General features: G+C 53.6%; 4 protein-coding genes across 12 annotated transcripts; 2 read left to right on the top strand and 2 right to left on the bottom strand.

The window, feature by feature from the left end:
* The first annotated feature begins 2,611 nt into the window (after nt 1–2,611).
* On the top strand, nt 2,612–3,500 carry LOC110255597 (uncharacterized). The gene is given in 6 exon segments (XM_084979945.1): nt 2,612–2,758; nt 2,760–2,867; nt 2,869–2,919; nt 3,155–3,218; nt 3,331–3,376; nt 3,379–3,500. Coding segments are annotated over 6 exon segments (402 nt in total). The 5' UTR covers nt 2,612–2,741; the 3' UTR covers nt 3,495–3,500.
* CCL27 (C-C motif chemokine ligand 27) lies at nt 2,801–7,389 on the top strand. 2 transcript variants are annotated; one of them, XM_084978946.1, is made up of 4 exons: nt 2,801–2,919; nt 6,597–6,734; nt 6,879–7,011; nt 7,214–7,389. In XM_084978946.1, the coding sequence occupies exons 2-4, from the start codon at nt 6,665–6,667 to the stop codon at nt 7,332–7,334; spliced, it is 324 nt and encodes a 107-aa protein (XP_084835072.1). In that variant the 5' UTR covers nt 2,801–2,919; nt 6,597–6,664; the 3' UTR covers nt 7,335–7,389.
* An 82-nt stretch (nt 7,390–7,471) lies between these two features.
* IL11RA (interleukin 11 receptor subunit alpha) lies at nt 7,472–18,158 on the bottom strand. The gene is made up of 13 exons (XM_084979573.1): nt 18,133–18,158; nt 17,610–17,689; nt 14,455–14,554; nt 13,013–13,182; nt 12,761–12,875; nt 12,606–12,638; nt 12,354–12,520; nt 11,548–11,711; nt 9,676–9,817; nt 9,228–9,347; nt 9,011–9,107; nt 8,674–8,756; nt 7,472–7,865 (listed from the first exon to the last, which is right to left on the bottom strand). Exons 1-13 carry the CDS (start codon nt 18,156–18,158, stop codon nt 7,849–7,851), a joined length of 1,314 nt encoding a protein of 437 aa, XP_084835699.1. The 3' UTR covers nt 7,472–7,848.
* Nucleotides 18,159–19,413: 1,255 nt separating this feature from the next.
* GALT (galactose-1-phosphate uridylyltransferase) lies at nt 19,414–23,185 on the bottom strand. Of its 8 annotated transcripts, none has more exons than XM_003357717.6 (11): nt 23,040–23,185; nt 22,577–22,746; nt 22,283–22,358; nt 22,133–22,181; nt 21,879–22,008; nt 21,670–21,726; nt 21,104–21,226; nt 20,694–20,826; nt 20,508–20,591; nt 20,037–20,191; nt 19,588–19,761 (listed from the first exon to the last, which is right to left on the bottom strand). In XM_003357717.6, exons 1-11 carry the CDS (start codon nt 23,062–23,064, stop codon nt 19,681–19,683), a joined length of 1,083 nt encoding a protein of 360 aa, XP_003357765.1. In that variant the 5' UTR covers nt 23,065–23,185; the 3' UTR covers nt 19,588–19,680. The 8 variants fall into 8 exon arrangements, with proteins under 8 accessions (XP_005668101.1, XP_084836009.1, XP_084836005.1 ...); XM_084979880.1 differs by having other exon boundaries at nt 22,283–22,361; XM_005668043.4 differs by having other exon boundaries at nt 22,958–23,185.
* Nucleotides 23,186–27,344: the final 4,159 nt, after the last annotated feature.

Here is a 27,344-nt window from a genome sequence, read left to right on the forward strand (position 1 = left end):
GTGCTTGTGGGTGGGGGAGAGAGGAATATTAAAGCGATGGCCCTGGACATGGTCCCTCATACCCTAACGCTAACACCCACCCCGAAGCTCTGAGTGAAGCCAATGACTCTGAGGATGCTGTCTCTTGGTGAACCACACCCAATTTTTTTTTTTTTTTTTTTTGTCTTTTCTAGGGCCGCACCCACAGCATATGGAGGTTCCCATGCTAGCGGTCGAATCAGAGCTGTAGCCACTGGCCTACACCGCAGCCACAGCAACGCCAGATCCAAGCTGTGTCTGTGACCTATACCACAGCTCACGGCAACGCTGGATCCTTAACCCACTGAGCAAGGACAGGGATCGAACCTGCAACCTCATGGTTCCTAGTCAGATTCGTTAACCACTGCACCACGACGGGAACTCCACACACCCAACTCTTGGGAACACTTTTGGTACCTTTTTGTCCCTATCTCCTAACTGCAGGGTACTGTTGTCCTGTGAGCAGGGGTGGAGAGTGACCAGGCTCCTCCAGTTCCAATCACCTCCTCTCTCACCCAGACCTCTGCTCACCATCTCATTTCCCTTTTCCTTACTTCCCCTCCTCCCAAGAAAGCTCCTGAAACAGGTTCCCAGATGTGGTCCTCAGCTTGTGACTTTCACACCATGGCCTTCCAGGAAGCTGCTTTCCAGAGCTCCACTCCTCCAACTCCAGGCTCACCACGCTGATAGGTCACCAGCTCTGTGCACCCCGCACCAGCCCTAGGCAGACCACACCATCTAGAGATTGCAGAAGAACTCTGCCAAGGCAAGCCCAGCCCTCCCAGGCCCTGCCTCCTCCTTCCAAGCCGCGTGCTAGACCCCAGTCCATGACCTTGCTTCTCCTTCTTTCCTCAGGGCAAGTACTACAATAGTTAGCCTGGGACAGCTCCAGCCCCAGCTCTGTATGAAGGGATGTGAACCACAGATGCCCTGGGGAACCAGGAACCAGGAGCCACAGGCCTGTGGATCCCCTGCACCAGGCCTGAGCTGGCTGCGGCAGGACAGGAGCATCACTGTGAAAGTGAGTGTGAGCATGGACGAGTGTGGCAGAAGCCTAGGCTTCAGTGCTTCCAACTGGCATCCATGAATCTGTCACAAGTCTGCATGTAGCCCAGGCAAGAGGAGACAGGTATGAGAGGGAGGGAGAGGGTGGGATTGTGGGGAGAGGACAGCTGTACCCATTCTCCACACTTCAGCCTGAGGGAACTTTTACTTCACTCACTTCTGACCCCTCTCTCCAAGGTGTACAGCCACAAGGCTGCTAGGGCAACTATTTCCAACCTCCCACACTGAGTTAATTACCCTTTTTTTTTTTTTTTTGCTTTTTGCCTTTTTGCCTTTTTTAGGGCCGCTCCCACGGCATATGGAGGTTCCCAGGTTAGGGGTCGAATCAGAGCTATACCTGCCCGCCTACACCACAGCCACAGCAACAGGGAATCTAAGCTGCATCTGCAACCTACACCATAGCTCACAGCAACGCCAGATCCCTGATCCACCAACCAAGGCCCCTGATCGAACCCACATCCTCATGGATACTCATTGGATTTGTTTCTACTGCACCACAACAGGAACTCCCAGATCTTATTGTCTCTTGATCCCTCCTCTCTCCAACCCAGATGATAAGCTCTGGGAGAGCAGAGTCTGTGACTATCTTCTTTACTGCTGTATCCCCATAACCAGAATAATACCCAGCACAGAACAGACAATAAATATTTATAGATTAATGACTGCAAAAACAAAAATCACAGGAAGGTAGGTCTCAGTGCAGAGAGGCTAAGCTTAATGGCCACATTTAATGGCCACAGGGCTGTGATTCTCTGGCCATTAAGTGACTTGGCCAAGGCCACTCAGCCAACAAGTATTCCCATAGCCTGGCCTATCTAGACTGAGCCCTCTGTGGATGCCTACTCCTCCTTTGCCCAGTGTCACACAAGTAGAATGGGACAGATAAGAAAGGCAATTGCCAGAGCAAAAGCCAAGGGAAGGGAGAAGAGAGGGGATTGAGAAAATAGTACTGGACAGCATCCTAAAGCTTTTCTTGCTGCCTGGTGCTGAGGCCTCCATCTCCTAGGGTGGGGCTCCAAACTCTGACAGCCTCATAAAAGAGGGTTCTGAGAGTTTCCGTTGTGGTGCAGCGGGAACGAAACCAACTAGCATCCTTGAGGATGCACGTTCGATCCCTGACTTCCCTCAGTGAGTCGGGGATCCAGCGTTGCTGTGGCTGCGATGTCAGTCGGCAGCTGCAGCTGCGATTCCACCGCTAGCCTGGGAACCTCCATATGCCGTGGGCGGCCCTAAAAAGCAAAAATAAATAAATAATAAAGAATAAAAATAAAAGACGGTTCTATGCCTCGGTTGGTGATAAAACTCGACTCCGCCCCTTGGACTCCCCCTCCTCTGAAGAAGTGCCCTGGCTCCGCCCCTTCCGGGTAATAGGTAAGCCCCACCCCTAGTGCCCAGACGTCCTTATGACGTCGACTAGAGAACTGTTTCCCGGGGTGGAGCCAGGGAGGGCGGAGTTTAGGCTGCGTTGACCCCTCATCTAACCTCCAGGTGACCCCAGCCCACGAAAACCCTCACCCAGGGCCCCAACCAAATATCCCAGAACAACGACCTCCAAGCCTTTGGCCCTCACCTTCTATTTTCCCGTGTCCCCGAGAGGACCGACCTCCCAATCCCTTTAAGTCTAATGCCTTCCAAATCTTCAATCCCACCCTGTCCTGATGTGGCAGTTGAGTCTCCGGGAGCACTTGTCTCATATTACCCGAGAACAAGTCAGACCGGTCCTGAGAATGACAGAGAAGGGGACCTGGGGTTGGCGAACCCTAGATTCAACCATGCCGCTCCCTAGGACATGTCGAGATTGAGGAGATACGAGGTGGCGCTGGAGGTGGAGGAGGAGTGAGTGGAGGCGGGGTTCTGTGGGGGAGGAACCTAGACGTTCTGGGGTGGGAGGAAGGGGCGAGAGAAGCAGGAGGGCTGGGGCCCCTTAGGGGGCGTGGACTGTAGAGGGCCGCCCCTAAGGGGCGGGATGGAGCCTTCCAGGAGAGGGGCGAGTCGTTCAAGGGCCGGGATCTGTGGGGTCAGCCCCGCCCCGCCCCGGCCCGCCCGGCCCGGCTCTGCCTTCTCGCCGCAGGATCTACTGCGGATGCTTCTACTTTTTCCCCTGGCTGCTCATGTGGCGGAGGGAGCCAAGGGGGGCAGATGACATACCGCGGCCTCGCTCGGGGCATGCTCGAGGCTCAGTCCGGGAGAAGGGATCGGGTGCAAGTGCCAAGAACCCCCGCCTCACCTCATCCCAGTGTTGGGTAGCGCCACAGCTCGGCGCACCCTCGCGAGCAGAAGCTGGAGACTCTGCGGAGCTGGTGAGCTGTCTGTCAAGCGGCCTGGGCTCTGCTCGCCAACGCTCCAATCGCGGCCGCCCCCGTCGCACCCCCGCTGCCACTGTCCAGTCAGCTGGTGCATTAAAGATTTAAACCGAAGCCACCGTGCTGCCCACCTGACTCTGCCGCCGCTGCCGCCATTCCGGCTAGGAGCCCCTCTCCAAGCGGCTGATTCCTTACTGACAGGGCCTCTCTCCCCGATAAGGTGCCCGTCCATATCCCGGCCCCCAGTATTCCTAAGGATGCCCCATCAGAGTTAGGCCTCTGCTCCTATCGTACAGGCTTGTCACTACCTAATCACCACCACCCCATCCCCGGCCCAACACACACGCGCACACGCATGCACGCCAGGTCTTCCTCCCAACCTTATCCCCACATCCATAAGATTCTCACAACGCTAGCCCTTTACTACTACCACCTTCCTCCTATTCTGGGTTTTGCCAGGTGTCTGAAGAATCTTCCTCTCCTGGGAGTGGATCTAAAATACTTTAAGCCCAGAGTTGTAGAAAGTAGGCTGTGAGAAAAGGGGGGAAGATTCCTAGAAACTGCCTCCCTCAACCTGACACGAGGGAATGACTTTGGACTGTTAGAGCCCTTTCCTACAATTAATACCCCAGTGTCTGGCTCCTTTGGTCTCATCCCAAGTTTAAAGATACTTGGCATCAACCTACCAAGCATTACCTCCCTGGGAAGCCAACACTTCTACATGCCCTTTCTGTCTTGTCACCCAGTTGACCTGAGACCCACTAGTGCCTGAAGTGCTGAAGAGTTGAGGATGCCTAGTGGGACTGCTTTCACTTAGGGACTGGCCACCATAGAAGGCACCAGAGAAGTAAAGAGACAACCCAGTTTTTTGGGGTGGGTTTGTTTTTTGTTTTTTTTTTTTTCTTCTTTTAGGGCCACACTGGAGGCATATGGAAGTTACCAGGCTAGGGGTCAAGTCGGAGCTACAGCTGCTGGCCTACACCACAACCAGAGCAACGCCAGATTCGAACCGCCTCTGCAACCTACACCACAGCAATGCCAGATCCTTAACCCTCTGAGTGAGACCAGGGATTGAACCCACACCCTTGTGGATGCTAGTCAAATTTGTTTCCGATGCGCCACAACAGGAATTCCCAAGAGACAGCCCAGTTTGTGCATGGGGTCAAGCTAATTTTTAGCCTGGGGCTGACCCTACCAGAGCAGACTGTAGTTGGGAGGACTTAACCCTATCTTTGGAGAAGCCAAAGGGGAGAGATGGGTACATACCCGGAAGAATTTGTTTCTTGCCTTCCCAGGCTTCTGGACTGACTGGTCCATGAGAAACTAGAGTGTGTGACAGCCAGCCAGCTGATGAAGATATGTGACAAGATGATGGTACCTCAGTGTCTGCACCCAAGCTCTGGAGCACAAGTCCAGACTGGAGGGTGGGAGAGAGACCACCGGTACTAGAAGTTCAAAACGAGTGACCTCTCAGAGTTCCGGTTGTGGCTCAGCGGTAACGAACCCAACTAGTCTCCATGAGGACTCAGGTTTGATCCCTGGCCTCGCTCAGTGGGTTAAGGATCCAGTGTTGCTGTGGCTGTGCTGTAGGCCAGCAGCTACAGCTCTGATTCGACCCCCAGCCAAGGAACCTCCATATGCCACAGGTGTGGCCCTAAAAAGAGAAAACAAACAAAAAAAAAGAGTAGCCCTGCCCCATAGAGGACAGCTGGTCACAGAGCAGAGAGTTGCAAAAGGTACCCCTGCAACAACTACAAGAAGGCTGGATTATCGGGTTATGACTCAATTTATGTTTCAGATACAGAGCAGGGCAAGAGGGTTGAAATCTCCAGATCAGGACTGGATAGTTCTTGGAGTGCCCTCATGGCTCAATGTGTTAAGAGTTGTTACTGCTGTGGGTCTGGCTACAGCTGTGTTGCAAGTTCGATCCCTGGCCCAGGAACTTCCACATGCTATGGGCACAGCCAGAAAAAAAAAAAAAAAAAAAGATTGGGAAATTTCTTTAGTGTTAGGGGCACTAAACTTAGCAGCCTGTCCCCACCCTAGGCTGTTCCCAGCTTCCTGGCAAGGACAGGAGGAGGAAGAGGAAGAATAGTTTTACACTGGGAGGTGAGGGGAAGAGTAAGTGAGGCCTAGATGTGGGATTAAGAAGGGACAGGAAAGAGATGGGAGGCAGAGGCTTTAGCAAGAGGATGGGATGCAGAGGGTTTAGGGGTCATTGTTGGGATGAGGAAGGATATTCTTCCAGGCCCACAGTAAAGAGCCTAGCATTTGAGTAAAACAAAGGAGCTCTCGAGTCTGATGTCTCAGGAAGCCAGGGACTGAGTCTGGAAACACTAAGCCCCTCCTAGCAAGAGGCTGGCATGTCTGGGACAGGACTAGGTAAAAACAGGAAGGTAAGATTGCTTGGGTCTTTTACCCATTTGACAGCAGCACCCTGGCAACAAAGAACTTTTATCTTCCCCCATGTGCCCTCCTTATCCATCTCCATCCTTCTTCCCTATCTCATCTTCCTGGGGAAAACCACCCCCACCTCAGTATCCTCAAGTCATCCCATTACCACCAAAAAGGGCCATCTCCCAGCTTCTCACTCTGAATGTGACTGGCCCTGTCAAGACTCCTCCTCAGCCAGAAGGGCCTACTTTAGGGACCCATTCCCATCAGTTTCTCCTGATAAGACAAGCAGGCTAGGGCAGGAAGCAGGGAGGGGAAAAATGAAGGCAAGTTGCTGCTAGCCTGCCCTCTACTCTCACCCTACCCACAGCTCCCCCATCAGAATTGCTTATATGTTCATATGCTTATATGGTTGGATGACTGTGAAAACAACTGTGTGGGAGTGGGACTTTAAGTAGAACTGGGGCTGGACGAGTCTGTCTGGTTGTCTGACCACGTGAGGTTGAGCCAGTGAGGTGTGACTGTGTGAATGTGTAACTGTGTGTGTAACTGTGAGTGTGAATGTCCATCCATTAGTCACTCAGTGTCACTACGGATCCTTGGCTGCCCTTACTCAGTTACTGTCACCATCAGTCCCCACAGGACGCAACCCTTTTCCCCCAGGGTTTCTCTGAGTAGGACTTAAGCACCCCTGGGAAATGGTAGTCCTAAAAGAGGAGGGGGTCTGTGGCACAGGGGTCGGAGGTAATTAGGGCCCAGGAGTATCACAGGATGAGCAATACATCTTCACCTGCCTCTGACTCACCTGTGCCCCAGGTAAAAGGCACCCAGATAAAAGGTAGGGAAGGAAGAGGAGAGGGAAGGAAGTATCCAGGCTGAGCATCATGAAGGGGCCCTCACCCACTAGCAGCCTCCTGCTGATACTGTTGCTCCTGAGCCCAGATCCTGGAGCAGGTGAGTGCTTTGGGGTCTAGAAGGCCAGGGGTCTGGGTGAATGAGATGGAAGGAAAGGGGTCCAGGAAGCCCAGCCTCCAGGCTGTCTGATGGAGAAATCTGGGGTCAGAAGTCCTCTGAACACATGGTCCCATTGTCCCCTAGCATTGATACTGCCACCCAGCACTACATGCTGTACTCAGCTCTACCGACAGCCACTCTCAAGCAAGCTACTGAGGCAGATCATCCGGGTGGAACTGCAGGAAGCTGATGGGGACTGTCACCTCCAGGCCTTCGTGTGAGCTTTGACCCTGCCCCTGATTTGACCCCTGACTCTGACTTCAGTCCCAAACCCTGATGCTGATCTCAATTCCAGCCCCAACTGCTAATTCTGATGCCAACTCAGATTTTCATCTGGCCTTTGCTTCTACTTCCTGGACTTTAGCCTCATCCCTAGGCTATGATGACCATGGTTTTGGACCTTTCCTTTCCTTTCCTAGGCTTCACCTGTCTCGACGCAGTGTCTGCATCCACCCCCAGAACCGCAGCCTGGCTCGGTGGTTTGAGCACCATGGAAGGAGGCTCCAGGGGACTCTGCCCAAACTGAGTTTGGGGCTGTAGGGGAAAAGGGCCAGGGCCCCCATTAGCCAAAATAATAAAGCAAGACTGGACAATAGTCTCTGACTGTGGTCTCCAAATTCTATGCACTCTCCTCTGAGTCCTGAATGTGGAGCTGGGAGACTGTCAATAAACAGGAGAACCTCCTCATTCTCTTTATTCATGCCTTCACAACCCCCACCGGGGCAAGGCCAAGAGCCGAGGACCCACACACACACTCCAGGCACCTATTTACATACATGCAGAGCACACACATTTCCTGCCTCACATACACTGCCACACATGGACACAAGCATACACATCTACACACATTCCTCAGGTGGACCTCCAGCTCTGGGATGAAGTCAGAGGTCCAGGCACCTTTTAGCTGGCAGGTTTGGAACAGTCTCATAGAAATGGGCTCCAAACAGAACTTCCAGCCGAGACCCGCCTCCATGGGGATCTACTGTCCTGTCCATCCATCCACACCAACAAGACAGAGTTATAGATGGAGTCAGCTGAAGCCCTCCAGGGTCCTCTACAGGTTGGGGGCTCCTAGAAGAAGGAGGAAAATCAAGGGAGAAAGTAGGACTGGATCTTACGACACCCTGAGAATGAGGAAGGGCACCCAGCTCTGAGCCCAACACTCCAAGAATGAATAGGGGAGCCCACCTCTGAGTGACTCCCAACACCCTGAAGATGAGGGAGTGGACCTAGCTCTGGGCCCAAGTACATAAAGAATAAGAGAGGGGATTTCCCTGGCAGGCATGGGCAAAATACAGAAAACTAAGGGAGGAGACCCAGCTCTGATCCAGACACCCCAAATAAGGATGGATATCTAGCTCTGAGCCTAATATCCTGAAAATGAGGAAGGAGCCCAGCAAGGAGCTTGAGATTCCTGCAAGAGACAGAAGAGACCCAACTCTGAGCCCAGGGACTCAAGGATGAAAGGCCCATCCCTGAGTCCAGACGTCATAACAATGAGATCTGGAGTTCCCATTGTGGCTCAGTGGTTAACAAATCCGATTAGGAACTATGAGGTTGGGGGGTCGATCCCTGGCCTTGCTCAGTGGGTTAAGGATCCGGCATTGCCATGAGCTCTGATGTAGGTTGCAGACACAGCTCGGATCTGGCGTTGCTATGGCCCTGGCATAGGCCGGTGGCTACAGCTCCAATTAGACCCCTAGCCTGGGAACCTCCATATGCCAGGGGTGCAGCCCTAGAAAAAGACAAAAAAAAAAGGAGATCCAACTCTGATTCCCAAAACCCTTATGATAACTAAGGCATCTGGCTCTTACTTAATCCAGACACTCAAATGAGGGCAAATGTCTCCAAGTCCAAACCTCCTAGAGGTAATACTCACCTGGAAGCTTATCCACTGGAATCATGGGGGCCAAGAACCCAGGCTTTGGGGGTCCGTCCTTCCCATCTGGTCTCAGCCTCAGCCTGAAGCACAAAAAGGAAGATGTCTCCCTGACAATGTGGGGCATCTCAGTCTCCTCCAAAAAGGTGTATTACTAAAGGGCCAAGAGAGGAATCAGTGAGAATCATGAAGTTGGAGGGCAGGAGAGGGAGGAGGAATGCTTCCAGAATCAGACAGGATCACTGGGAAGTCATGAGGGGTGGGAACCGGTGTGGGCTATGGATATCAGAGCATCTGTGTGCTATTAGAGGCTGAAGGGCCAATGGCAGTCACTTACCAGAGCCCCAATGCCAGGGCCCCAGCCACCAGTCCCAGGAGAGAGAAGATTCCCAAAGATGCCAGCACAGCCACCTGCTCCAGGGGGTCTCTGTGGTCTGAGGGGGAAGGTCACATGTCAGCTGTGAGAGCAAGCCTATCTGATCAAACTCGGTAGGTGCCCTCTTTTCTGGGCCTCTCCCATCCTCTAGCACCTCTGCCCATCCTCCCAAGCTCACCAAGTGGCCGCGGGTCAGGTAGGAGGGACGGTCTTGGGGGAGTGGGGCTGTCCGCCTGAGGTTCTTCCTCTGGCTGTGAGTGTTGCTGGTTCCCAGCTGGTATTTCCTTCAGTAGGAGCCCTGAAGGGAGACGAGACCTGAGGAGGACTGTCCAAGCGAGGTGAGGGCAGAGGCCAGGCTCGGCCAGGCGACGCTAGGGCCAGGGTTGGACACAGAGGTGCCTGCGAGGCGGAGCTTGAAAGGGCGGAACTAGCTTCTGGGGACGGGTAAACTGAAGGGTGGAGCATGAGGGGCGTGGCTTAAGCTGGGGCCGGGCTGCAGGCAGCTGCTGCTGAAGCCTGGCCGCAATTGCCACGCCTGCGTGGGCGGGGCGTGTGCCACGCGGCCAGCCAGCGGCTGCGGTTCTGCAGATAAAAGCTGTGCCCTTGACCCAGGCTCCGTCTCTCACCGGTGCTCGGAGTCCCCCAGGCTTCCGGGCTCCAGGCGCTCCAGGTGCCTGCGTCCAGAAAGTCCCGGGCACTGACCCGCACGGCATGGGGCAGCCCAGCCACGGCGTCCGTGATCACTTCCTCCAATCCAGCCGGCTCCACCTGGGAGTGCAGATGGTTTGTCGTTGCGTTATCCAGGTTATAAGCACGGACCCTACCTGCCGCCCAGGCCCAGTCTACAAAGAGCGCCCCTTCCTCCCAGTCCTGTCCGTGTCAGCCTGAGGCAGCCGTCTGGGGCCTCACGTAGAGTGGCTGATGGTGTCAGGTCTACACCTAGTGTTTGGAAGACAAAAGTGCAAAGTGGTTATGTGGACAGGCTGTGACATCAGACTGCCCGGGTTCAAATCTTTGCTGTACCACTTACTGGGTGACCTTGGGCCTCTCTCTGTGTCCCAGTTTCTTCATTTGTAAAATAGAGGTGAATACACCTAAACGAGACAATACACGTAAAATGTGTAGCACAGTGCCTGGTGGGCAGACTGCGTTCAATAAATATTGGTTATCCTCTGAGGCAGCAGCTCCCCAGGCCTGATGCTAGCCAATTTTTGTCATTTCTAGACTCCAGAGGTGGGAATTCACCTCTATTCACATCTGAGTATATGAGTGTATGAGGATGTATCCCAGAGTGAAAGGCACTCCTTTTCCTGGAAAAGGTTTTTGGTTATTTTCAGGGTTTTGTGTGTGTGTGTCTGTGTGTGTGTGTGGTGTTTTGTTTTGGTTTGGTTTGGTTTGATTTTTGTTGGGTTTTTTTGTTTGTTTAGTTTGTTTGTTTGTTGGGTTTTTTTGCCCTTTTTTTAGGGCCACACTTGCAGCATATGAAGGTTCCAGGCTAAGGGTCGAATCAGAGCTACAGCCTCAGGCCTACACCACAGCCACAGCAACGTGGGATCTGAGCCATCTGAGCTTCGTATGCAACCTACACCACAGCTCACAGCAACGTCAGGTCCTTAACTCACTGAGCAAGGCCAGGGATCCAACCCACAACCTCATGATTCCTAGTCGGATTCGTTTCCACTGCAGTAGCACGGGAACTCCTAGTTTTTTTATTATAGCTGATTTACAATGTTCTGTCTATTTCTGCTGTACAGCAAAGTGACCCAGTTATACATATATATATGTTTTTTTTTATATTATCTTTTATCATGTTCTATCACAAGTGATTAGATATAGTTCCCTGTGCCATACAGCAGAACCTCACTGCTTATCCATTCTAAATGTAATGGCTTGCATCTACTAATCCCAAACTCCCAGAACACTTATTTATTTTTTTTAAAGGGACAGTTTTTGGGGTTTTGTTCTTATTTTTGGTTTGTGTGTGTGTGTGTGTCTTTTTTTAGGGCCACATACGCAGCATATGGAAGTTCCCAGGCTAGAGGTTGAATGGGAGCTGAAGCTGCCAGCCACAGCCACAGCCACAGCAATGACAGGTCTGAGCCACGTCTGTGACCTACACCACAGCTCACAGCAACGCCTGATTCTTAACCCCCTGAGCGAGGCCAGAGATCAAACCCATGTCCTCATGGATGCTAGTCAGGTTCATTACCACTGAGCCACAACAGGAACTCCCCCAATCCACTTTTTAAAAGGTTGCTGCTGTCTTCCCACAGATGGGCTGACATCAGAATTACAACCCTGCTGGGCAGAGGCTTGCTCTGCTGGTCCCTGCTACAACTCCAGCACCCAGCACAAAGCCCAGCTCACAGAGAGAACTTTGTAGGGGGAGCCCAAAGGGCATCAGTGACCTGCCAGAGCCAGTCATGCAGAACACCCAGGAACACGAAACTAGAGAGAAGACCCACAGCCCCAGATTGGGAAACAGGCCAAGGCCTCACCATGGACCAGGCTGGATGCTGCACTGGACGGTACTGCAGCCGGAACTTGAGCAGGAAGTGGGGCTGGCGGGGCCAGGAGGCAGGGTATGTCCAGCTAGCACGCAGGCGGCGAGGATAGCCAGGTACCGACTCTACCCGCAGCCCCTGGGGTGGGTCAGGGCGTACTGAGGGCAGTGGAGACACAAAGTCAGGGCACAAGACAGGTACTCATCTCTTCCCCACCACCTCCTGGGGGGAAATGAGTATGTGCCTAAAGGTATCTGAGGGGAGGCACTTCCAAGGGGGTGGGGGCAGTCTTAAGCTTGATCATCCATGAGGCTCAGGACCTATCTGTCCTCGCTATTGTAAAGTAAGCTGAGATCTGAGGATGAATTTTTTGAAAGATTTGTTGATTGAATTAAAGAGTGATTCTGCTTTCCATCCAAGAAGTTGAGTTGGCCCCAATGCCAGCCAGAGGTTTAGTGACCCCCTTCCACATACAGATCAAGAGGAAAGAGAGGCCAACAAGGGCTTCCATTGGGCAGGGAGGACATGAGATAGGGCTGCCTTTAGCACAGGGCCTAGAAGGAAGCAGGCAGTGGGAGCAGCCTCTAGAGGCTGATGTAACACTGCCTCCTGGGCTCTGATCTCTTTGGCTTCTTAGTCCCTGTGGGGGCCACCTGTGTGCTGAAATGGATCTATGTCAGGAGGGAACCACTTGGGACCTTGCGGGGGTGGTTATGAATCAGGGGGGGTACCTATACTCTGGGGTCCATTTGGGGTCTCGTGCTAGGGACCTTGGGAGAGCTATAGGAGAGGCTACTCACAGATGCTCTGCAGGCTCACATCCAGCAGGCGTGTGCTGGCCCCCAGGGGGTTCACTTCGGTCACATTGATCCGGTATTGGCTCCAGAACTCTGCTCCATGGACTACACAGCGGGCAGCCCCTGGGGGTTCCTGTGGGCATGGCCAGGGCCCTGTGGATGGACTCATCCTAGGAGGGAGGATGTGGCCTTGAGCTTTGGAAATGCTCGTGGCGGGATCCAGCTGGAGCCCCCAGCTCCCCCTTCATGTCCTACCTTTGGCCATCAGCTCCTGGCACGGTCTTCTTCCTGGCAGGGAGGGGGCCGTCTGAGGTCGGGCAGGAAAAGAGGGTCCTCCCTCCCTGCCTCCCACACCTACGTTTTGCTACACACCCAAGCATATAGGCATACACACCCGATCATGCACACACCTGTAGGAGGTGAGGTAGCGGGTGGGTAAGCCGCTAACCTGGCTGGGACTCCAAGTGCAGGAGAAGTTCTCATAGTCAGCCGCTCGGCAGGACACCACAGGGCGGGCTGGGGGGTCTAGGGGCAGAGAGTGTAGCTGGAGACTGAGAAGTCCCCAGGTCCCCACCATTCCCAGGGGGGCTTACCCAGAGCCAGGATTCCCTCAGGAGCCCCGTGTCTCATCACTGCCACCCTACGCTCCCTCCCCAACTCACAGCCCAGCTGCAGGGTCACCATGCCCCCAAGTGCACCATCCAGGGTCCGGCAGATATAAGTGCCCTCGTCCGTGCTTTCTGCCCGGGCCAGGACCAGTTCGTGGCCGAGCCCAGAGTCGGGTCCCTGGAGCAGCCTTGTCTCCCCGTCCCGAAACCAGGACACCGGGGCCCTGGAGGTGAGATGAGATGAGGATAGAGGGGAGATGTACAGTGTGAGTCAGACACCTCTGCAGCTCTCCACTGGCTTCTCACTGTGCTTGCAGTAAAGCTCAAACTCCTTTTGCTGGCCTACAAAGCTCCTGGGGATCTAGTCCTGGCCTTCCCCCACTTCTTCGCCTCACTCTCTCCCCCTCCTCCACTGTACCCCAGTCAGGTTGGGCTTCCTTTAGGTTCCAGTGTGGAGCTCACTCCCACCTCAGGGCTTTGCATGAGCTGTTCCCTCTGTCAGGAATGCTTGCTTAGATAGTTCCTGTTGTGGCTCAGTGGGCTAAGAACTAGACCAATATCCATAAGGATGCAGGTTCGATTCCTGGCCTCACTCGATGGGTTAAGGTTCCGGTGTTGCCATGAGCTATGGAATAGGTTGCAGGCACGGCTTGGATCTGGCATTGCTGTGGCTATGGTATAGGCTGGCAGCTGCAGCTTCTCCTAGCCTGGGAACCACCACATGCCGCAGGTGCGGCGTTAAAAGAAAAGAAAAAAGGAATGCTTGCTTATACCCTAACGTTCAGAAATCACCTTCAATGTCACCTCCTCAGAGAGGCCTTCCCTGATTACCGGTAAAAAGTAATGACTCAGTTATCCTCGCCCACATCACTCTCTTTTGATTTCTTGCCCTACAGGTATTACTACCAAGCATCTTGCCTGACTTGTGCCCTGCTGTATCCCAGGGCCTAAAATAGGCCAGGTACTTAGCAGGTGTACAATACATGTTGGTTGCATGTTCTATTGAATAAGGATGTTTTAAGGGTTAAGAGAGGTAGAGAGGTGAGGATTATAGGTACAAGGGACAAGGATGGGAAGGGTATGAGGACCAGGCAGTTTCAAGAAAGGGTTATAAAAGGGTCCTGTCAGCCCAACAGGCCGGTGGAGCACTTACCCAGCAGTCACTCCAGGGCAACACAGCGTCATGGACCTGCCAGGCTGCCCATATTGGACCCCTGTGGAGGGCACTTCTGAGCAGAGGCTCTCCCTTTCCCACCCCACCCCACACTTTATAAGAGTAACAAGGGTAAGGGGTGGACTTTTATGATCTGAGTGGGGTCATGGGGTCAAAGCATCATATTAGAATCTAGAGACAGAGGGCAGAGGGCAGGGTGGAGAGGGGAATGTTGCCAGGTTGGATGTCAGGGGCTGCGTTAGAAGTTTGGCATGAAAATGGGTCACAGTGATGGTGGCAAGTCACAAGTCAGAGTTGGGTCATAAAGCAGGGTTGTTCTCACCTGGGGGGCCCCAGGCCTGGGGGCAGGGAGAGGAGGCAGACACCAGGGCTGCAGCCACGGCCACCAGGACCCTGCTCAGCCCTGAGCAGCTGCTGCTCATCTGTGGGGAGAGAGGCAAGGCCATTGATTCCTCCATCCCCACGATGGGAGGCTGAAGCCTGCCTCCTCTTCCATATGGGGTTTCAAGGGAGAAATCAGGATCCAAGTGGAATAAGGATATCAGAAATCATGGGGGCATCTGATGTAAGGTCCCTTTGGCACCTTACACCCAGTGCCCGTGTGCAAGTGCATGAATACACACACACACACACACACACACACACACACACACGCCCTCACACCTTCCTTCTCAGTCATGGGCTTAGGGCCCAGAACAAAAGCCGGAGGCGACAGTCTGTGCCAGCACTGCCCCACCACCACCACCACCCTTGGCACCCACCCCTGGCACCAAATGCTGGCACCAGCTCAGTCACTCCCATTAACTCCTCCAATCTAGTTGCTGAGAATTCCATGTCCATCCCCACCTGGCCTGGGAAGAGTCATTGCCTCTGATGGACCTGAGGCAGTCCCCAGCACCCTGAGATAGGGACTGTCATGGTGGGTCTGAGCCCACCCTGTACTGCTGCCATGAGGCCTAGCCCTGCTCGGGCTGCCAAGCCTCCTCTTGCCTGGACCTGGCTCCTTGCTCTGGCTCCTTGGGCCGTTCATCTGGGCCTGACTCTGGAATCTTGTTGGTCTCGAGCCTGTGAGGCTGGATGGGGCTAGGGTGCAGGCTGAGGCTGCGGAGTTAAGCAGATCCAGATGCCCTGGCTGCTGCCAGAGGCTGGGGGCGGGCGAGGAGCCAGCAGATGGAGACAGGGTGGCGGGGAGGGGAGAGGAGGCTGAGGAGAGCTGGGAGCCTGCAGGAACAGGGGCCTGGGGTGGGGGCCACAGGACAAAGAGATGCTCAGAGCTCAGGACAGGGAGGTGGTGGGGACTCAAGGAGGCAAGAGCTGAGCTAGGGCAGCAGGATCTCAGAAAAGTCAAAAAAGTACCCAACCACGTGTGTATGGGGGATGGGGGTCCTAGGAGAGAGGGATTCTCGAAGGGAGAAAGAAAGCAGGAGGAAGGCAGTGGGGAAGTGGGAATGGGGACAGAGGGGCACGTGGAGAGAGGCCCTGGGCGAGGGCTCCTGAAGAGGGAGAGCACAGACCCTTCTCAAGAAGACCTGAGCAGGGGCCTCCACGTGTCTGTGTGTCTGAGTGTGGCTGGTGGTTCCCCCCCCACCCCCCGCCCCCCGACCTCCCAGCACATTTACCCTGATCAGCCCCGCCCTACCTCGGAGATCCCAGTGGCTGAGTGTCCATGGCCTTCAGGACTTCCTCCCACCAGCTACAGCACCCGACTCAGCTCTACTCAGTGCTGGGACCCCAGAATCGTCCCCTCCTTCCCCTTCCCTGCCCCCGCCCCTCTGCGCCCTGGAGCTCAGCCACCCCTAGCCAGGCCCCCTCCCCCTCGTCCCTCTCCCCTCCTCCTCTCTCACCCCCTCCCACCCAAGGCCCTGGGAAGGAAAGACGCCTCCCCCCCAGTCTGGAAAGGAAGCCACAGGCACAGCCAGGCCCAGCAAGAGGGAAAGGAGGGCTGCTGCCGTCCCTGTCAGTGAGACATTCCGTGTTTTCCCACTGCCCAACACAGGCACATTCACGCGTGGACGCCCCAGGCACGGTCAACGAAGACACGCCCTTGAACACACGTGGAAACAGAATGAAAATTCAGACACATGCTCACACTCCCACTCTTCACTCCCCAGCAAATATTTCCTTGGGGAACAGCCGGCTGCGTTTGACGGAGAAGAGAGGCCCCACGTTGGGGGTAGAATGAAAAGCCAAAGAGGCCAGTTCCCCTCCCCTGGACGTTCCAGCCATTTCTTACCTCCCCCTCTGCTCTTCAGGCCCCAGCACCAGGAAATGCCTTTGGTCCCTTGGTGCCAGATACACAAGACCCACACTTACCGTCAGACACACACTCTCAGATCCCGCCACTCACAGTTACACTGATACACTCAGACATCAACCTCAGACACTTCCATTTACTCACAGCCAGACACACAGCCAGACACACACATCTCACTTTTCCTTGCATCGTCACACACACTTAGCACTCTGTCCCTGGCTGAGGTCACAGCACCCCCCAAAAGCAACTCCTCATCATAGTTTAAGCTCCCCTCTGTTCCAGGGAGCTCTTAGCAAAGCAGATGCCCCATCTCATCACCATTCCAGGCCCCCAGGTGGCCAAAGAGACAAAGGTGAACAGAGAAGTCAGACGTGGGGGCCCAGAGACAGAGAAGCAGAGGACGTGAGAGGCAGGACTAAAAAGCAGATAAACAGATATCTGGGGAGATGAAACTCAAAAGACACGAGAGCACTTGCTCTAGGAAGGCAGCAGTAGGAGAGAAAGAGAAATATAAAGAAACTGAGTCAGATGAGGAAAGAGAAAATAAGGAGCAGCCGACCAGCAACTGGACTCTCAGAAAGGAGGGGACGCCAAGTGTGCTGGGGATGGGGGGTGCCCCTGCCAGCGACTAAGTAGAAAGGTCAGTCCCACTAGCTGTTGAAGTGGGTCCCTAAGAGGCAAACCCAGCTCCACTCCTCCAGAGTAGCGGTTAGGACACAGGACACACACAGACTGCAAGCCTCATTCTTACTCTGCCACTTCTGAAGTCACACATTGGTGCATATAAACCCAGCCACCCAGTCTCACGCTGACAGAGTCTCAAACCCCACAGAGACCTTCCCCAAACACATCCCCTGATGTGGTCACGGGCCCTCTCCCACACACAAACACAGGACCCAGTCTCTGCCCCCAAACTGCACAGACACACACAATCCCACTCTGGCACAGCCGCATGCCGACTCAGCCCATGCACGGTGACACTCGCAGGCACACGAGCTGACAGCTGCAACTAGCGACACTGTTGCGGGGTCCCACATAATGACCTCTTCACACACAGCCTCACACCCGCACGTGCGCGCGCGCGCGCGCACACACACACACACACACACACACACACTGACAGTCCATCAGTCACTCCCGGCCCAGCAAATCCCACACCCCCCTGCCCCGCCCTCCCCTGGCCCGGCTCCCTCGGGTACACCCGCCGCCCCATCAGGCCTCACCTTCCGCGGCCGCCGCCGCCAGCGCCCTCCGCCCTCGCCCTCGCCCTCGCCCTCTGCCCCGGCCTCTACTCCCTCCCGCCCTGGGGCCCAGCAGTGGGGGCGGCTCCGCCCGGGCACCAATGGAAGGAAAGGGGCGAAATAGGGGGGCTCTCGGCCCATTGGAGCCTCCAACTGCCAATCACCTCCACCCCCACCTCTGCCGGACACTTCCTGTCCCGTCCCGGACTGAGGAGGCCGCGGGGGGAGACGGAGTCTGGAGCGGGGTTCCTGGGTCCCGGGCCTGAAGGCCTCTCCTCCTGGGACCGCAGGACCAGGAGGCCCTTCCCCCTCCACAAACAAACCCCTCAAGTTCGGTGGCTCAGGAGCCCCTTGGCAGGTGACGGTGAGGCTGAAGGTGCCCCCGACTCCAGATAAGATAAGGCAGGAGGTAGACTGGTGTAAGGCAATGGTTCTCAGACTTCACTGGCCATTGTTGTTTTAAAACTGCCAAGCCACACTCCAGTTAAATCAGTATTGTTTAAACCTCCCCAGGCGTGGAGTCCCCGCCATGGCTCAGCGGTTAGCAAACCTGACTAGTATTCATGAGTACACTGGTTCAATCCCTGGCCTTGCTCTGTACATTAAGGATCTGGCATTGCCCTGAGCTGTGGTGTAGGTCACAGACACAGCTTGGATCCTGCGTTGCTGTGGCTCTGGCGTAGGCCAGTGGCTATGGCTCTGATTAGACCCCTAGCCTGGGAATCTCCATGTGCCTCAGGTGTGGCCCTAAAGAGACAAAAAAGACAAATAAATAAAATTCCCCAGGTGATTCCGAAATGCAGCCAAAGCAAAGGTGTAGGATCAAGGGTGTGAGGGTGAGTGGGTGTGTCAAGAAAGCAGCCACCCATCCAGGGTTTTCCCCCACTCTCCAGTCAATGGGGGCTTGAGGGAAATGTGTACCACATCTGTCTGAGCTTCTTCCAGACCAGAGCAACACTCCAAGTCCCAGATCCTTCCCCTCCAGTCTCTCTCAAGAGAGAAAGAATCCTAGACGGGAAGGTTCAGCCAAGGTTCTCGAGGGTCAGGTCATCACTGTCCAGCCTTGCGTGATCTGCCCTCCCAGAGACTCAACTCCCTTGAGAAGACAGGAGACAAAAAGCGTTCTGTTCTGGCCATTCCTGCATTGCTCGCAAGCTCTTATCCTCACCTAAAAGTTTGGAGGACCCAGGGTGTCCTCATATGTCCTGGGCTGCCTGGCTTGTTGCTCCCACACAGTTATAATCTTGCCAGGGAAAGAGGTCCCTAGGGGAGAGAGTAGACCCAGGGTCACTCCAAAAAGCATCCCCTCCTTCCAGGCCCTGCAGCTCCTAACTCTGACAGCTCCTTCCTTACTGGAGCTGTCTTTTGCCCTGTGCAGTGATTGGGACACAGGGGCAAGAGAGGTGTGCAAAGCCTGAGCAAACATGCTGCACGTGGGAGTCTGGAAAAGCCAAGGACACAAAGCCACGTCCACGTTCCCTACCCGCCCCTTCAGCCCCTGTGGGCTGGAGCAGAGCCAAGCTGCAGCCACTCACAAAGCCAGGCTTCTGGCCAGCAGCCCAGGGTCTGGCCACTGACCACTGGGACCAGGATCCTGCCCACCCGCTCCCCACCAAAGCCTCAGTCCCAGGCTTGTGGAGCTGACCCCCTAGGGATGGTGGTAAAGGGGGCTCTGGCCTTCCCAAAGGCTCAGCCAAAGACAAGAACAAAGGCTTCTAAAACAGTTTTAAACTGGGATGCCTTTGTTACTCTAGGAGTAAGAGACTCTATAAGCCAGACATGACACTGAGAATTAATTTTGTTCAGAGATTTGGGGCAGGGGAGGACGGATGGGGAGGTTGTATGCTTAAGTTTTTGCACATCTATAGGCAAGAAAATTGTAGCTGGAACTGTGCCTTCAGCCTTTAGCCCAAGACCCTAAGGATTGGAGTTCAAAGACCTCTGGCGTTAGAACATGTGATTAAAGTTTGAGAAGCACAGTTTTATTGACCCCAAATCTGCCCGAACCCTAGGCCCTTGTTCCCTCAGGCAGAAAGCCCTGTGGTCAGTGTGGTCAGGCAATGGCTGCTGTCTCCTTGTCCTTCTGCCCCAGGCGGTAATGAACCTCAGGAAGTGCCCTGAGTCTCTCTGCAGCCTGGGAAAGGAAAAAGGGATATCAGGGAGGGCGAGGGCTGTCCAGAATGGTGGTATGGGGTTCTGAGTGCCAGATGGAAGGGGAGGGCGCATGGGGTGGGGAGGGTGGTGATAAGGACTGCTGGGAAAACCGGAAGTTGAAGGAATTGAGCAGCTTCCCAGTCCCAAGGAATGCCCAGGTTATAGGGGTTCTCAGGGTTATGATTGTGGGGACTCCCTTGAGGAAAATAGGGGAGAAAAGGGGACCCAAGGACTTGGAGTGTTCCAAGTCCTGACCTGCTCGGGGGTGAGGTCCCTCTGAGCCTGGGCAAGCATTTCGTAGCCAACCATGAATTTTCGGACTGTGGCAGAGCGCAGGAGTGGAGGGTAATAATGAGCATGGAGCTGCCAGTGGTCCCAGTCGGCTCCAGCCTCTGATCCTGTGGGAGCACCTGATAGGAAGAAGGCAGAGATGGTTGGGACGGGTCCTTTCTTAGTTCTTCAGCCTAGCTCTTACCCCCAAACCACACTAGGTACCTGAAAACTACATCTCCCAGCATTCCCTTTCAGAGAGGAGACCAGGCATTGGAAAATACTCTGAAAAACATAGTTTCCCCAAGTTCACTTCTCCACCCTCCATCCCAGCATTCCTGCTCTGAACACTTTCCCTAGCCAATGTTCCACGGCCTGCTGGGAGTTGTAGTCCATGGGGCTGGGCCCCAGAAGCCCAGAGATGGTGTTGAGGACAAAGCCCTCAAAAAGCCTCACCGTGCCAGCCCATGGAGTAGGGAAAGGATGTCTCAAATAGGTTGTCATACTTGGTCAAGAGCTTCTTCATGATGGAGGCTAGATCTGAAATCAGAGCCTGACTCTCAGTCTGGGGCCCAGATGCTGGCCCCACCAGGGCCATCCCCATTGAAAACCTGTCCCCAAGATCCCATTTGGGAGGCTAACCATCACGTTCAGAGGGGGTCAGCTCAGGCAGCCGCCGCACATGTCGACGGGGCAGCAGTAGTGTCTGGAAGGGCCACACTGCCCAGAAGGGGACCAGTACTAACCAGTGCTCACTGGTTAGGACCAGACGTTCCTAGGCAGATTGAATGAAGATGAAGTCATCAAGGTGGGTGTGAAGGGGTCAGAAAATAGGCAAGGGAAGCAGAAGAAAAAATGTACCCTGAAGTCAGTGGTTTCTCACCACCTCTACCACTACCACCCTAGTCTAAGGCACCATTCTTTCCTTTAGCTCACTGCTGTCCTCTCAGCAAGTCTCTCTGCTACTTCCCTAACACCCTTCTCCTCACACTTCTCCTTTTTGGGGTGAGGTTAGGGGCTTCTTGGGGACACAAGGCCCGGCTTTCTCCCACCTTCCTGAGCAGCTCCTGGCGGCCATACTCCATTAGCAGGGGCTCTCCATGCTGACTCTGGTAGGCCCGCTGAGATCGCTCCTCACGCTGGGCAACATCTGGCAGGAAACTGCTGGCCCACACCTGTCAAGGAGCAAGAGAAGAACAGGCAGATCCTTCACCCCTAAGCCTGGGCATCACCAGCATTCTTTTTTTTTTTTTTTTTTTTTTTTTGTCCTTTTTGGCTTTTCTAGGGCTGCTCCCACAGCATATGGAGATTCCCAGGCTAGGGGTCTAAACAGAGCTGTAGCCACCGGCCTACACCAGAGCCACAGAAACAAGGTATCCGAGCCCCGTCTGCGACCCACATCACAGCTCACGCAACACCGGATCCTTAACCCACTGAGCAAGGCCAGGGATCGAACCCAAAACCTCATGGTTCCTAGTTGGATTCGTTAACCACTGTGCCACGACAGGAACTCCTCACTAGCATTCTTCCTCTGTCCCTTCTTTTACTCCAGTTTCCTGCCCCACAGCGTTGGCTGGGACTCAGTCCAGAAATCCAGGAAAGACCCTGATGCACTTACCTGGCAGTGGGGGTGGGGGTTGGAACAGCCCATCATGGCTCCTTTGTTTTCAAAGATCTATGAAGTAGGGGTAGGGAGCTTTGTAGCCAAAAAAGACACCAAGTCAACCCCTCCCAAACAAATCCTGTTGAAATAAAAATGGCACTCCCCAGAACCAAATTTCACCACCCCCTCCCGGCCCATCCAGGGAAAAGGACGACCTCACAGACCTGCACCCAAGGGTACTGGGCACCCAGCTCCTCTGTGACTGAGGCCCAGGCATCAACGACAGCTCGGATCTCAGGGACTGACATGAGTGGCAGTGTCACATCCGACCAGGGGTGGAAGCACATGACCTTACTAGGTGGTGAAGGAAGGAGAGGTGACAGGGATATAGGGCTCGCTGTGCTGGGGCTGGAGCCCAATTCCAGTCCTCAGTCCAGGCATCGAATTGAAGGATGTAAGAGAGGAAATTCATAGTTACCAAACTCCTCGAGCAGCCTCTGCTTGGAAAAGGGGGTGATCACTGGGTCCTAAGATAAAGGAGTATCACTCTCTGCAACAGAAGTCCCCCAGCAAGGTCCAGCCTCTCCCCTCACCCAGGCCCCACCCGCAGCAGCTCCAACCGGGTTACCTGGACTAGGGGCATCAGGCTGCAGAGCTGGGAAGTCGTTGTCAAACAAGAAGGTGCCTTCATAGTGAGGATTCACCTACTGACAAGGGTGGGCTAGAAGTATTTGCTGGCCCACACCACAAGACGTTTTGGAGGGCATCAAAGTTACAAGGGAGTGGGGAAGGCTCACTCGGGGGTCAAAAAAGCTATGACCAAGGAGGTGCACGCCCTTGTGAGTGAAGGGAAGCTCTAAGTGGGGAGGGAAAAGGCTACTCCCCCCAGCCCGGCCCGCACCTGTAGGATCTAAAGACTTACCTCTCCATTGGCCCGTGTGGCCCCCGGACACAGAGGGTTGTGGGGATCATGGCGGGGTACTGACGTCAGAAGCGGAGGTTCTACCTGCCCCTGCCAGGGCCGCTTCATTCGGTGAGCTGAGACCAGCACCCATTCATCTTGCAGCGGGTTGTAGCGGATATGCTGATGCTCTGGGAGCAGAGTCAAGATCAGTCAACAGCTCCCCGCCCCCTTCTCCCCCGGGTCTCACCCACCCGCAGGCCCAAGCTCGGAGGAACCCTCTTGGCTCCGTCCTGCTCAGGAGCTAAAGGCTCGGGCTTGAGTGTTCCCAGAGCTAATTAGCCTGCAGGAACACTATTGTGTCCCTTCGCAGAGCTCGCCTGAATGGATGGGCGCGCCGACCTGCGGGTAGGGACGACAACTTCCTAAGGAAAGGGAGGGCTCTCCTTCGCGTCCCAGGGAGTCCCGGCCGCCCTGCAGTTACCGCTCGCCCGGAAGGTTGTGGCCATGGCGTCCGCCTCTGACGCCTGCTGGCGCTGCTCGGGACACGCTCCGCTGTGCGACAAGAGCAACACCGGGAGATATAATCTGGAACTTCTGTCTCCTCACCACGCCGCACCCTTTAGGTCTGCCCAGCCCCGCCCCGCCCTCGACGATTGGACAGCCACCAGCACGTGACTGCCTGGAAGGCCGCCCCGGGCACCTGGGGGCGGGGCTCAGGACTCATTGCTGCAAGGGGGCGACCTTGTTGATCCCACCCCACCCTCGGGCTCACGCCGGTACTCCTGAAAAAACTTCTGTGAAAGCTGCTTACTATAGATCGCGGATGCTTACAAGATTTCTTTCGTGCATTAAGTCATTAGTTGGTCATTCACTCAGCAAATACTTACTGAGCATCTACTAAGTGCCAGGCACCTAGGCTCCATGTGGAGCAAAGGGATGGCCCTGTGTGTACAAGTCAGGTGTGGTCTCTGCCCTCCCAGAGCTTTACATTCTAGGATCAAGTGAGGGTATGTCCCTGGATCCATAATCACCTCATTTACCAGCTCAGTGGCTCTGGTGGAAGAAAGGCAAGGGGTTGGGGGTGGGGGTCTGTGGGATTTAAACTGCTTCAGCTAAACCCAGGCCTCAGGTACTACCTGGAGGAATAGAAACGTCACCATAACCCTACCCTATCCGCACCAGTCAACAGAAATAGGTTTGCAGAAAAAGGGCTAAGTAACCATATTCTCTTTTGTATGCGTGCACACACATACACGCGCACACAGAACAAAAAGTGGTCAGGGTAAGACAGCTACAAGAAATCTGAAAAAGTGGGGTGGAAAGGACAGTCAGTAGTTCCAGTCACCATCTGGGTGGGGTCAGGGGTGTTTCTTTTATATACCCCATTCCCTTCAACTTTTCCTTGGATCAAACCAATTGGCTAACTCTAGGATAAAATTCAAATGAATTCCTCACCTGGCACTTTTATTATTTATTTTTTATTTATGTGGCCACACCCGTGGCATATGGAAGTTCCTGGGCCAGGAATCAAACCTGTGCCACACTAATGACCAAGTGACAATGCCGGATCCTTAACCCACTGAGCCACAATAGAACACCCCTGGCACTTTTAAACAATCATCTAAATATTGCCTGAATCTCCTTCCCATTTCACAGAAACTGCAAGGTCACCCAGAGGATAAGTGGCCAAGCTGAGATTTGAACCCAAGTTTCCAGGCTCTTCCTGATGCTCTGAAATGCTGAGACTTCAGAAAGCCCCAAGATAGAGTTCCTGTCATGGCTCAGCAGGTTAAGAACCCAACTCATATCCATGAGGATGTGGGTTCAATCTCTGGCCTCACTCAGTGGGTTAAGGAGCCGACGTTGCTCTGGGCTATGGTGTAGGCTGGCAGCTCTGATTTGATTCCTAGGCTGGGAACTTCTATATGCTGCAGGTGCAGCCCTAAAAAGGAAAAATTTTTTAAAAAGATCAGGTCTATCCCTGAAAAAAAAAAAAAAAAAAAAGAAAGAAAAAAAAAGAAAATTTACTGAGCTAGGAGATGGGCTGTAGCACTGAGGTCCCTCCCCCAAGCCAGACCAGGACAAGTCAGTTTTTGCTGTGCTCAGATGTAAAAACTGGGTCGTAGGTCATTTACTTTATCTCTGCCCTAGGGGCCTCAGGCTGGAATCTAAAGAGGCCACTTGGTAGGAGAAGGGAGCGGGGAGTTTTACCTGTCTCACTGGCTGCTCAAAATATAGGGAAGAAAGGGGATAAAAGATGTGCTTTTGTGGAAAGGGAATGCTGCCTGCTGTTCCAGTAAACAATAAATGTTGTCACTGCATTACCCACCAGTCACTCCCCAAAGGTGCACCCTGAAGGAAATTCAGGATGGAGAAAAATAGGAAGCATTATTGGTTTGGTTACTGGCCTTAGATAGTTAAGATACATACCTAAGGAATAATTTCAGTGAGCTCGGATTCTTGTGCCTTCCCTTACCTAGAAAAGTTTAAAATCATTAACTTAAGCTGTCTATATTTATGATCAGCAATAAAACAACTTTTGTTGTTCAACTATCTGGTTTTTCCCCTCCAGCAAAAAAAAAAAAAAAAAAAAAAAAAAACCTCCTATATATCTTGGCTCCTCCCTTGTATCTTGGGAGAAGTTCCTCAGAGTAATCTGAGAGGCCCTCTCCCAGGCTATGGCTATAGCCCTTGGTAAGGTTAAGACGTAACTCGCAACTGTGTTTTTCTTCAGTCTACATTTTCCACTTTCTCAACTATCCTATTTCTTTTTTTTTTTTTTTTTTCTTTTGGTCTTTTTAGGGCCACACCTGCAGCATATTGAAGTTGCCAGGCTAGGGGTCAAATCAGAGCTGCAGCTGCCAGCCTACTCCACAGCCATAGCAACATGGGAACCAAGCTGAGTCTGCGACCAGCACAACAGCTCTCAGCAACGCTAGCTCCTTAACCCAGTGAGCGGGGCCAGGGATCAAACCCGCCTCCTCGTGGATGCTAGTCAGGTTTTACTGCTGAGCTGCAACAGGAACTCCTGTCTTTTGTTCTTTGAGTGACTGGATTTTGGAGGCAGCTCATTTTCCTAAGAACACCAGTGCTTCAGTACCACTCTGTGGATCATGCCAACTCACTCCTGACCCCCTTCAGAAATATCTATTCAGGAACATTTCCAAACCTCTCCTCTTTCTGTGTCTACTCGAGGTCACTTTTTGGAGGAAGAGGAGAATGACTGAGATGGGGCTTACCCAGCTCTCTCCCCACAAGATCCCGGAGGTGTGACCTCTCCTACAATATCTAGGGGAGATGGCTGTGACCGCCCCCACCCCCGCCACAGTCTTCATTCCTCTTCCTGGGGTCACAGACTCTCTTAAGGTACAAGGGATATTATTTTCTTTTCTTTTAAATAGTGTGTGCTGGAGTTTCTGTTGTGGCTCAGATGGTTAAGAACCCAACTAGTATCCATGAGGCCATGGGTTCGATCCCTGGCCTTGCTTAGTGGGTAAAGGATCCGGCATTGCCATGAGCTGTGGTCACAGATGAGGCTTGGATTCTGCGCTGCTGTGGTAGGCCAGGAGCTACAGCTTAAATGACCACTAGGGGTGTAGCCCTAAAATAAATAGTAAATAAATAAAGTGTGCTGGAGAAGCTTTTTGAAAGACCAGGAAGGGGAGCAGCAGGCCTAGACAAGACTCTGCCTAAAACAGGGGGGCAGAAGCCATATTTTTGTGCTAGTCCCTGCTACTCGAGGGGTTCTTCAAGAATAGTCAGTTCAGGAGTGTCACAGAAGCCAGAACAAATTGAAAAAAAAAAACCATGTTCCCTCAATCCTTCATTTTCCTCTAAATAACACTTTCTCTTTATTACCAGTCCATCCTAAAAAGAAAACAAAGAAAAAGAAAAAGAAGTTCCCTGATAGCCTAGTGGGTTATGGAGCCAGCATCATCATTGCTTTTGCTTAAGTCACTGCTGTGCTGAGGGTTCAGTCCCTGGCCTGGGAACTTCTGCATGCCACAGGTGTGATCAAGATCTAAAAAAGAAAGTTGAGGAGTTCCCGTCATGGCTCAGTGGTTAACGAACCCAACTAGTATCCATGAGGACGTGGGTTCTGTCCCTGGCCTCGCTCAGTGGTTAAGGATCTGGCATTGCCGGGAGCTGTGGGGTAGATCGCAGACAGGGCTGGGATCCCATGTTGCTGTGGCTGTGGTGTAGGCTTACAGCTACAGTTCCAATTAAACCCTTAGCCTGGGAACCTCTGTATGCCGTGGGTGCCACCCAAAAAAAAGACCAGAAAAAAAAAAAGTTGAATCAGTAATGATACCTAACTCTTATGCTCTCTCCCTCCTAAGTTTGGTCAGGTTTTCCGACTCTAAAGGCCTCATTTCTCCCTGGCTCCCTTGCTGTAATTCCTCCTGTACCTCTAAGTGAGCCCTGTAGAGGCCAAAAGAAAAAAGGCCCCAGAATCACTAGCCATCTCTCCCTCGGCCTGTGTCCTATCTCCTGATACTCTGAGCTGCAGATTCTATTCTTCCCAAGGAATTTTAGCCCAAGCTCAGGTTCCAGCCCCTCAAATACTCCATCTTCCCAGCCTCTACTCTTATCTGCACAGTACACTGTAACATATCTTTTGCTCTGTAGCAGTCAGGGTAGATAATCTTAGTTGCTATAACAAACAGCCCCCAAACTCAGTGGCTTAGCATCACAGTCCATGTGGAGGAGAGGGGGGAGCTCTGTCCCAAGCAGCATTTGGAATTCTCCACTAGCTAATCGTATGTGACCATGATAATAGAGAGAG

This window comes from Sus scrofa, chromosome 10 (assembly GCF_054392235.1).
Source record: "Sus scrofa isolate SSC_HxYL_T2T_F1_AM1 chromosome 10, Sscrofa_HxYL_maternal_Yorkshire_Landrace_v2.0, whole genome shotgun sequence".
Taxonomy (NCBI): domain Eukaryota; kingdom Metazoa; phylum Chordata; class Mammalia; order Artiodactyla; family Suidae; genus Sus; species Sus scrofa.

What these genes read in the sequence shown, in the direction of transcription:
- CCL27 (XM_084978946.1), top strand. Translation starts at nt 6,665, where the DNA reads ATGAAGGGGCCCTCACCCACTAGCAGCCTCCTGCTGATACTGTTGCTC. An exon ending in GAGCCCAGATCCTGGAGCAG is followed by an intron (nt 6,735 to 6,878) that starts GTGAGTGCTTTG and finishes ATTGTCCCCTAG; the next exon opens with CATTGATACTGCCACCCAGC. An exon ending in TGTCACCTCCAGGCCTTCGT is followed by an intron (nt 7,012 to 7,213) that starts GTGAGCTTTGAC and finishes TTCCTTTCCTAG; the next exon opens with GCTTCACCTGTCTCGACGCA.
- IL11RA (XM_084979573.1), bottom strand. Translation starts at nt 18,158, where the DNA reads ATGGCGGGGACTCCACGCCTGGGGAG. An exon ending in AGCATCCAGCCTGGTCCATG is followed by an intron (nt 9,818 to 11,547) that starts GTGAGGCCTTGG and finishes CTGCACTCCCAG; the next exon opens with GTGGAGCCGGCTGGATTGGA. An exon ending in CTGGGGGACTCCGAGCACCG is followed by an intron (nt 9,348 to 9,675) that starts GTGAGAGACGGA and finishes GTCTCCCTTCAG; the next exon opens with GGCTCCTACTGAAGGAAATA.
- GALT (XM_003357717.6), bottom strand. Translation starts at nt 23,064, where the DNA reads ATGGCCACAACCTTCCGGGCGAGCG. An exon ending in GCCTGATGCCCCTAGTCCAG is followed by an intron (nt 22,182 to 22,282) that starts GTAACCCGGTTG and finishes CCTTTATCTTAG; the next exon opens with GACCCAGTGATCACCCCCTT. An exon ending in GGGACCTCACCCCCGAGCAG is followed by an intron (nt 19,762 to 20,036) that starts GTCAGGACTTGG and finishes TTCCTTTCCCAG; the next exon opens with GCTGCAGAGAGACTCAGGGC.